The 10797-nt window shown below is 38.7% G+C and overlaps 1 protein-coding gene and 1 long non-coding RNA gene across 2 annotated transcripts; both read left to right on the top strand.

The window, feature by feature from the left end:
• Positions 7-8672, top strand: LOC109822740 (dol-P-Man:Man(6)GlcNAc(2)-PP-Dol alpha-1,2-mannosyltransferase). Its single transcript, XM_020388990.1, has 10 exons — positions 7-168; positions 1705-1792; positions 1911-2070; positions 2300-2520; positions 2652-2947; positions 5951-6062; positions 6171-6312; positions 6696-6892; positions 8096-8185; positions 8273-8672. The coding sequence occupies exons 1-10, from the start codon at positions 35-37 to the stop codon at positions 8420-8422; spliced, it is 1590 nt and encodes a 529-aa protein (XP_020244579.1). The 5' UTR covers positions 7-34; the 3' UTR covers positions 8423-8672.
• LOC109822734 lies at positions 9105-10791 on the top strand. Its single transcript, XR_002242252.1, has 3 exons — positions 9105-9270; positions 9414-9665; positions 10608-10791. It is a non-coding gene; the product is annotated as an uncharacterized LOC109822734 (long non-coding RNA).

The raw sequence follows: 10797 nt of genomic DNA, 5'->3' as shown, positions 1-10797 counted from the left end.
CGACGACGGCCGCGGCCTTAGCTGGATCCTGCCGATGCTGGCGCTAGGGCTTTTACGGCACATGAGCGCGTCGTCGAACATCGTTCATGATTGCGACGAGGTGTTCAATTACTGGGAACCGCTTCATTATGTGCTGTACAAATCAGGGTTTCAAACTTGGGAGTATAGGTGAGCTTTTATTTTTTTTTCCCCATTTAATTTTTAGGGTTTTGTGCTTCATTTTCTTAGTTTCTGTTTGGTTTGTTCTGGGGCATATATAACTAATAGTAGCAGTTTGAATGCTCGTCTATAGATATTTGAGGTTTAGGGATCGGTCCTTGTTTATTTCTAATTATCGGCATCAGATCCAAATCTCATGCTTCTTTTCTGTAATCCTCCGCAAAGCCCGTGTTTTGTCGGTTTTGGAACTAAAAATGGGATGACTGTTAGGGCTATATAGTCCCACATTGACCATACAGACTATGAGTTGTTTGAATGTTTAGAGGTTCTTTTCTTCTTACAACTAGCTTTTAGGTATGAGCTCTCTGAGGCTGGCAAAATGGTATCGGAGCAACCTCATGCCTTCCGCTTGCTAATGATTCCTTTGAGTGGTGAAACTCTTGAGTCTAAATGATAGTGCATGACAAAGAGGTGATGCTGATAATGCGGTGTTCAGGATGCTGATAATGCGGTGTTCAGGATGCCCTAACAGTCCCTCTTCAGAGTGACTTACCCTAGGTCTGTGACGATGACAATGGAAAATATACAAGATTTGAGATGTTAGGGTGCATTTGGTCGGTTGTAGCCGGATAACAATGCATCTCTAGCTACATATTGTTCAAATTACAGGAATAATCTAGTGTAAGCATCTGACCCTTTTCGCGTGTAATGGTGCTGTTAGGGGTGCACTTGGTCCGGATATAGCTCGGATATGATGCTTACCATATCCATATCCGCTTACCCATCTCGGATACGGATACAGATACAGATATAGCTCGGTAAGGGAAATTCATAACTATATCCGCTAAAATCGGATACGGTTATGAATATACATGCGGATATATGAGCAGATATGCATGCGGATACAAAACGGATATGAGAAAACTAGATAGTATGGAGAACATGCGGATATATGAGCAGATATGCATGCGGATACAAAACGGATATGAGAAAACTAGATAGTATGGAGAAAAACATAGTTCATGTGATATGCATGCGGATACAAAACGGATATGAGAAAACTAGATAGTATGGAGAAAAACATAGTTCATGTGATACGAAAGAGTTCGTTAATATGTTCATTATAATTGAAAAGTTAAGATTAGACATCTTGATTATCAAAATTAATCACAAATCTATAATCTAAGAATCGAAACTATCATAAGAGTATGACTAATATGAATTCGGATATTTTGGATACGGATATGGATATTTCACTACAAAACCATATCCGTATCCTAACGGATACGGTTACCGATATTACCTTGGATACAGATACGGTTTAGCACCCCTAGGTGCTGTAGGTACTTCTTTTGTTGCATCGCACCATTAATTGTGTAAAAACCTTGAAATCCCTCTTCTTGCATATATGATTAGGTCTATGGATAATTCAGTTGTGAGTTCTCACCCAGCTACACGATGCCATCAATGTATTTTTCTTGGCAAATGTCATAATTTTGGGGTTCTTTTTTAAGATCTCTTCTCAATTGCGTTTTCATCTTGCAGCTCTCAGTTCGCTCTTCGTTCATACTTGTACATCTTTTTCCATGCATTAGTTGCTGGACCTGCTTCCTGGTTCTACAACGAGGAAAAGGTGCATTTTCGTTATAGATGAAGTTCATGAAGCCTCTATACTTTAGGTGACTAATTCATCTAAATACATTCTGGTTCTTAACAGATGATTTTTCTTCTTCTGTAAATGAAATTATCAGGTTCGAGTTTTCTACTCAGTCAGACTCTTTCTTGGTCTCATCTCAACTATTACAGAGAGTGCCTTGGTTGTTGCGCTTTCAAGGAAGTATGGAAAGAGGATGGGTTCTTACACACTTGCACTGTTATGCTTAACCAGTGGTAGTTTCTTTGCAAGTACAAGTGAGTTTCTTACACTTATCTACCTTTAAGATCTCATTCTTGTTATGGGTTACTACTGATGACTTGTCTTGGCAAGAGGTATTGATTCTTCTACAATTGCAATACTATGCTTAATTCTAAATGTATCTTTATTTATGTTGGGCCTGCTGTCGAAATCAAACTAGTCTATTTGTATGAGTTGTGTCCTTTTTATCCTAACTTAGATCATACTGCCTTCTCCTTTTACCAGGTTTTCTGCCAAGCTCCTTCTCTATGTATGCTGTCACTCTTTCATCAGCTTTTTACCTCCTTGAGAAATATGCTCTGGCCGTTTCTGTAGCAGCAGCTGGCGTGATCATTGGCTGGCCTTTCTCTGTATTAGTTTTTTTACCTGTGGCAGCAGCTTCATTATATTATGGAAGATTTAAACAGGTTTTACTGTCTGGTCTGGGAACATGTTTGTGCACTCTTGTAAGTCATTCTTCCAAGATTACTGTATTTAAGTTTTTCAAGTTTCAGTTGCAATCTTGTGCAAAAGTACCTATAAAGTTTGTTGATGTATATTTTTCAGTCCCTTTATAAACAACTTTTCTTTTTCTTAGGCGCTCTCTGTGACTGCTGATTACTACTGCTATGGAAGATGGACATCATCAGTCTTCAATCTGTTGGTGTATAACGTATTGGGAGGTGGTGAGAGTCATTTGTATGGAACTGAAGGACCCATGTTCTATCTTAGGAATGCTTTCAATAATTTCAACTTCTGCTTCATTTTTGCTCTGCTCTTCTTGGCAAACTTGCCAATTGCAAGGAAGAAATATGCTCCGCATCTGCTTGTTGTTATATCTCCGATGTACATTTGGTTGGCATTTATGTCTTTGCAGCCCCACAAAGAAGAACGGTGAGAATTACTTCTATCTTGTTCTGATTTGTATTCCAACTTTGCATTAGTGTCTTAGCACTAGGATTGCTTATAAGATGAGACTAGTGTGCACCCTGTGCAAAGCACAACCCCTTTTTTTATTTCTACTACAGTAGTACTTTTAAATGCTATAGCAAAGTCTTTTGTAAATGCTACAGTAATTGTTAAAAGCACTACAGTATCCTGTTTGCGGTACAGTTGTATTGCTACAGTAATTCAGTGTAGTATTACTGTAGCATGAATAGTGAATCTTTGAATCATTCTATAAGTATAGAGGAGTAGATTCCTTTGAAAATTACATGATCTGTTTTATAACTTTGCCTTGTATCTGAAAACTTGCTTGTGCTTTCACTAGTGAAGTTTTGCATATTTGTCAGTGATTAGTTGAAGTCATTTGAAGATCATTACCTGTAGACTTGAGGAAATAACTATCAGTGGCCCAAGAGGATGAACTTAACTGTCCTGTCTCGATACAGATAAATTTTCCTGTGGAGAAGAATTTGTTCGTTTGAACTTGTTTTAGGAGGTAGCTAAAGCTTCAAGGCTTGTAAAATAATAGTCAGTTTTCCTTGTATGCATATCTAAAGCCTTCCAATCAATGACTTACCTGACTTTCATTCAGATGGCTACTGGACTGCCTCTAGAATGAGTGGATGAACTTTTACCTATTACTGTTATTGTCTGTAAAGGGGTTGACAGCGGATATTATTCTTGAACTAAGACGAATCAGTTTACGTGGTAGTATTTACTTGTGGGGTGCTTATTATTACTATCGGAGAGTCTTGTTTCTGCACCTTGTTCACTGAGTGCAATAACAATTATCCCCTTTGTTTTCTTCCATGCCTGTATCAATATGATAAATTGTATATTGTCTATGATCTAGCATGATTTGGAAATCCAGAGTTAAAATAGAGTGTCCGTCCTGTTGACTAGGTAACTAGAATTATGATGCTTTTGTTCTCGATATGTGACTAGGGTTGGGCGTGGGCCGGGTCAATCCGCAGGCTGACCCTATCTCCAGCCCGCCATGGGTCATGACCTGGCCCGACCCGTAGTGGGCGAGGCATGACATGGCCTATGATATACTTGTGTCACGGGCCGGGTTGGGTCCAGCTCTAGACCCAAGGTCAGAGAAGTAGGCCCGGCCAACGCTGGCTCAATCCATACCCCACCTGCCCCAGCCCAATCTGCCCCGACCCATGATATATTTTTTGGTTAGGCTAGCTTGTTCCTTTAGCCATTTGGGTCTGCAACTAGCTTCTAATAAAGCCAAAATGCCACAAGTTTTCGGCTCATGGGCCTTTTAGCCCATTGAGAAACAAAGCAACAATCTTTAAGCTCGCTGCTATCTACTTGGAAGGATTAAGGCTAAAAGACCAATTTGGTCCGTGTACTAGGGCCTCTTACTCATTGGTCTTCACACTTTTTTCTCTCAACTTAGTCCCTGTACCCACTGTTTGATATAATCTTGGTCCTTTTTTTTTCATATGTTAGAAATTGGATTTTAATTTTTTATTTATGACCATGTTACCCTCAAAGGTCCCTGTACTTTTGGATCTACATAAAATATCTTATTCTAAGCTCCCTTAACAGACCTAAAAAATTTGCAACTTTTACTATTAATCCCCTTCTTTCTTTATTTACTTGTGTTATCTGAAATAGAAAAATGTAGCCATTGCGAATATGAAAGTGGAAGTTCTCGTGAATGAACTACTTAGGGACCAATGCTGCATTGTAGTAATTAGGCACATTTGATGTACTTGAATAAAAAATTATCTTATATAGTATAGCATAGCAAGAGAACGAAGCAAAGACAAGCATCTGAATTCGCGGGAGCATAGCAGCACTACAGCTTCGAATCTGCTTTCCTCAATGACTCGACTAGTGAAAATAATCCGCATCCAACTTTTAATCCGTTGTCAGGTTGAAAAACAAGTCCATCTTTACGAAATATCTTTTTTGTACGACCAATTGTGCAGTCTGGACTATGAATAATCTTACATAGTTCTCTAAGATTTCTAGAGTTTCTCAATTCCAACTCTTCAATTATTGGATGAATGTTATAAACCCTAATAGAACAGCAAGAAAGAAAGGGGAATCATGATAAACCTAACATATAGATAATGGAAGAGCTTAAGTTTTGGATGAAATACCTGTCAAGGTTCATATGTGTCATTGATCGTTTAGTTGTTTCATCTGCTTTCAACATCTTGAACAATTTAGGATTTCTCAGTTCGATTAGGCGAGAGGTTCTGTTCAACTTGGAGAGTGGCTCTGTTCTCTCATGTAAAAGAAAATAATGTTTTTCTCTCTTTTAACATGACGATGAATACATATTTTTTAAAAGACGTGGGTTTTTTAAACATATGATGATATTGGTTTTTGTCAAGTGAGTAGCGTATTATCGTTTTTTTAACTTGTATTTAACAGAATTTTTAACGAAGAGTTAAAAAAGGACCAAGTTTACATCAAACAAGAGGTATATGGGACTAAGTTGGGAAAAAAATAAAGTGCATGGACCAATTTGAGTTTGAGGCCATAGTACAAGGATTGAATTGGTCTTTTAGCCAAGGATTAAAGTTTAATACAAGTTTAAAAATAGTTTAATACAACTTTAAATTAGTAAAAAATAAATTAGAAATAATTTTATAATTGCAAATACAAGGTTAATATAATTAAAAAGTTTAAAAAATAGGAACCAAAGTTAAACGAAAAACCCATGGGCTCCCACAACCCACGGACCGTGGGCCACCTAGGCGGGTTGTGGGCCGGGCTAGGTCTAGTCCCAGGCCCGGGTCAAGCCCAGCCCGGCCTTGAACCTAGCGGACCGGGTCACAGGCCTAAACCGGCTCCGCCCATGCCCACCCCTATATGTGATATCTAAGAGTTTTTCCTCTTGTACATTCTTACATCATTTCTTCAAAGAGATAGTTGTCAGATATTCTTGAGAAGTGAGGTCCAAATATTCTACTTAACTTGCAGGTTTCTCTATCCAATATATCCACTAATATGCGTTGCAGCTGCTGCTGTGATAGATAGTATCCCTGATCTTTTCCGTGACAAATATGCAATTGATGAATCTCTGCTTGTTAAGGTAAACCTTCTGTCCAGTCTACTGCCCTCTCATATTGTTTTCTTGTCAATGTACCAATGGTCCATCAGTATGAAATTAAAATAATTTCTGGCCGACTGTTGGAAGCAGGTTGCTAAAGGGCTCAGACCAGTATTTCTTGGTCTAATATTATGTGCCTCTCACAGTCGTACATTCTCCATATTGAACGGATACTCTGCTCCTATGGCTGTTTACAAGCTTTTAGATTATCATTATGAAGATGTTGGAAGTGGTGAGAAATTGTTATGTTCCATTGAAATAAATGTAGGGTTAATTGTGAGTAGAACCCGTGTACTATCGCTAAGTTCAACTTACTACCGTTGTAGTTCTATAGTTGCAGGTAGGCCTGAGTGAAATCTATTATCGCAGACCGACCCCTGAAAAAGGGTCAAAACTTTTTCACTCAGGAGGTCTATCTGCAACAATAGAACTGCAGGAGTAATTAAGTTCAATTTGGCAATAATACAGCGGGTCTGTCCACAATTAATCAAACAATGTAAATTATATTTTTAAAGGAACTTCAATCGCTGCCATCTTAAGTGATGTTGTGTCTCATTTGCAAAAGAATTCAGACAATTGGATTTGCCAAAATCTGACCTCTTAATGTTGTTACAGATTCTGTACTCTGTGTTGGAAGTGAGTGGCATCGTTACCCTTCATCCTTCTTCATACCCTCTTTCATAGGCGAAGTTAGATGGATAGACGATGGCTTTCGAGGGCTTCTTCCATTTCCTTTCAATTCAACCTTGGGAGGCACTGCATCAGCTCCGCCTTATTTCAACAATAAGAACAAGGCTTCTCCTGATCAATATGTAATCTCTTGTCTTCTCATGGGCTGTTTTGATGATAAATTGAACATTTGGAATTGTGACAAAATCAACTTTCAAAATCCCAATCTCTCCATATTTAATTTTTTTTTCTTTTTAGTTAAATGTTGGAGGAAACGTTGAATTTGGTGACCACTTTTTACTTTATCCCCAAAATCCTCTTAAGAGAGGATTTTGACATGGGATTTTGCTAATGCGGCATCAAGTCTCAACCAGTTTCCCAGCAAGGTTTCCTTCAAAACAAACTAAAATTCTAGAAGAGGATTTTGGAGCTCAAAGCCAGATCAGCCTCTTTTTATCTGAAATTTTAAAGAAACCCTTAATCTAATATTTTAACCTTTTAAGCCCTAATCGTTTTCAGTCTATTGAGTCCCTCTCGCGTTTCTTCCCCAAAAATAGCCAAAAATCCTAATCTATTGAGGATAAAGTGGGTTTCTGGCGAAAAACTACCTAAGGGAGGACTCAATAGATTGGAAAAAGGTGCTAGGCAGCTCAACTGTCACACCCTGAACCTAGAACCTAGGCAGGGCCTTTGACAGTTCTCCTATATATATTTTAGTTATAATAATTGATAATAAATGCCAATGTTATAGAAAGTGCTAGGCACTAGATTGGCACCTAGGCTGATTATTTTCCTTTATTTAAGTGGTGATGGAGATTCTTGAAAGTCCTAGGAGGTGAAGGGGGTGTATAGTTAGTGGAGGAGGTTAGAGGAATTTGGAGGAGGGTGGAGGATGTGTATGCTGCAACAGAGGAATTCATGACTAAGACCTAAGCAGTGCAGTCCACGTAAGCTGTCCATGCCCCCAACAACGCTCCTAAGACCGAGGCGAGCGGCCAAAATACCACCTAGGTCTGGGGGGCGCCTAGGCGGGCTACGCGCTAGCTTTTCAAAACGTTGGATTGGAAATAATAACTTTAAGGGCTGAATAAATTGAAATATTAGGCTAAGGGCTCTTTTTTTTTGTCAGTGGCTAAGGGCTTCTTGGAAATTTTAGGTAAATGGTAGCCGCTAATCTGAGTTTGAGCTCAGGATTTTGGATCTGACTCGGTAATCCTCAACGTGTGACCCGTATTTTCCATGGAATCTTGAGATTCCCACATAAACAAACAACCGTTGCCATTCATGTTCAATAAGGAAGTTTCTCACTTCTGTTATTAAATATTCTTGTTTGTTAACTGTCACAGCTTAGGGATATCGACAGATGCACCTTGCTTATAGAACTTGATCTGAAGCGGCCATACCCTGCTCGTGGAAGTGACTTGTCGAAATGGGAGGTAAACTTCTTGTTTTTGTTTCGCGTAGTCTTCCTAGTTCTGTTCATATTTTCATTCTCCTACTGACCGTAAAAAAGAAATCTCCAGACCCTAGCAGCCGTGCCTTATTTAGACAGAGAGATGTCTCCAGCGCTTTACCGTTCATTTTTCATCCCTAACCTATGGCAACGGGAGAATGTTTTCGGCTTCTACAAATTGCTCAAAAGAATACCCAAGACCGACTCTGGACAAAATTAGGGTTCCGAGCTCTTTCTTTCATCTTCTCCAGAGTTCTGACTTGTAGGTTGTGTGTAATTACTGTAATCTTATTAATGTCTGGATGTATCAGCTTATTTAGCATGAGGTTGACAAGTGGGAACATTTGTTGTACATTTACTGTTGCTGACTGGCTTTCGCTGATTATTTGTTCTTTTTTACTCTTCACTACCCGGGAATGATCTGCATCTCTGTTTGGTTTGCTGCAAAAATAAGCAACTGTTGCACACAATTTTTGTTGCAGGAAATCAACTTTAAACCCCTGTTATTTTGATATCTGCAATTTTATTGTCTGAATTATATTTTCATGCCAATAAATCGAACTTTAAAGCTGGTTGTAGTATTTACGTTTATAGCTCTATTTTCCCACCGAAGAGCCTCTCGTTAGTCTAAATGTCCCCCATAATTACTTTATACAAGGCATATATTTAACTTCAATATTTGGCAGTCACTCCAGTCGTCTTCTTATTCATGAGAGATTAGAGGCTTTCTGTAGATTTCACTTCTACAATTAAGAAATATTCATGTATTTTTAGAAGTCCATTAAACTTGAATTAAGCAGACAAAATCGCGAGAAGCTATTTTGGTTTGCTATTTCTATTAATAGCATATAAGGTCCCTATAAATTGACCTATATCAGACATACAAAGATAACAAAAAGAAAGAGAGGGTTCAAGGGGAAAAAAAGAATTCATTGTCGCATCCTCTCTCTCTCTCTCCTCCCTCTCTCTCATTGAACGAGAAAGAGAGAGACGAAGAGAGGGTGTAGATTCCAACATCCCCTTAAATTCTTTGTAGATCTTCTTTTTCTTTTCTCGTCAAATTTTGAGGTATGAATTCATGCGTTGGCTTACAGATTTGTTCTTTTTTTTTCCTTTTAAAGATATATAGGATATATATATATACACACACGTTGCGCAATATTTGTTTCCTTTTGCTTTTCTTTATCTTCCTCACATAAAATTTGTTGCAGACAGGAAAAGGGAGAAATTGAGCAAAAAACAAAAAAAAAACAAAAACAAAAATGGATCAACAATCTATTTTCTACAAATTTGTGGACAAATATTATAATCATAACGTGGCCAGCGATGTCCCTTGTGCTACGGGCAACAGTTTAGTATCGATGTGCGTCGTCCTGGAGATCCTCCTCCTCGTTATCATCTCTCACGGCCTCCACTTCTTCCTCAAACGCCTCGGTCAACCGTCGGCGGTCTCGCAAATGCTCGTAAGTTCCTCGAACTCGACCGTCTTAATTAGTTTTTATTTACATATTGTCAATGATGCGCAGCCCTTAGAGCCCTCCGTACGTTACTTTCTAATAAGGGCCTGTTTGGCTATTTCCACAAAAAATTCGGAAATGGAAATATAGCTCTTGAAATGAATTCAAGACGTTTCAAGACATTTCATAGTTTTCATTTCTTTTGTTTGTTTCGTAAAGAAAATGTTCATTTTCACTGCCAAGTCACACAAACAGACAAAAAAAGCCTCCATAGTAACAGTGCTTTGATTTCTATTTCTTGTGTTTGTTTGGGAACAAGAAAAAGGAAATGAGAAATGTGGCATTTAAATATTTCATTTTATTCTTTTGAACTATTCAAACAGTGCTTTTATTAATTAACTATTCTCAGATGGGACATTTCCAAGTGTTTTCAGCCCAATTTGGGCTGAAAACACATTTCTTGAAAAATTAAGGTGGCAACACATGTGGCACTTCATTTCTTAAAAATTAAAGACGAAACAAACACATGAAATGGAAACCACTTGAAATCAAAAACCTATGTGGCACATGAGGGTTTTCTTGAAAGGTGAGGTGGCGGGACATTTCTCATTTTTTTTAGCAAAACAAACAGGCCCTAATAAACTCTCAAGCCGGAATATATCCATGAGCTAGACTGTCGGAATTAATGCTGACTCTTGGCATAAAGAGTAGTCATCTTAATTATTAGAACGCGACGACGTACGTAGCGCGCGCGGAACAATCTGAACCGCAGAGAAGACTACGGAAATTTCCTTCACGGTCCCGGAGGTCGCATATGCAGTGACTGTACATAGCTATTTAAAAAAAAAAAAAAATGAAAAAAAAGGGGATAAACATTAACCCAATATTCTATTCTATATAGTAAATGAGGCGACAGTTCATATTAACCGCAATTTTTGATCCGTGCAGGCCGGATTCCTCCTTAGTAAGGCGGTCCTCGGATCGCACAACATGTTCCTCGGAAATTATGGGCAGCTTAGAAATCTCACAGCGGCCCTCCGCGTTTTCTTTATGCTTCTGGTGAGCCTTGAGATCGACATATCCTGCCTCCAACACACCCTGCGGTCCGCTGCCTTGGCCACTCTGGGCAGCGCCGTCA

Source organism: Asparagus officinalis, chromosome 1 (assembly GCF_001876935.1).
Source record: "Asparagus officinalis chromosome 1, Aspof.V1, whole genome shotgun sequence".
Lineage (NCBI taxonomy): Eukaryota > Viridiplantae > Streptophyta > Magnoliopsida > Asparagales > Asparagaceae > Asparagus > Asparagus officinalis.
Note: the sequence above shows the minus strand (reverse complement) of the source record. Positions and strands in the feature narration are given on the sequence as shown.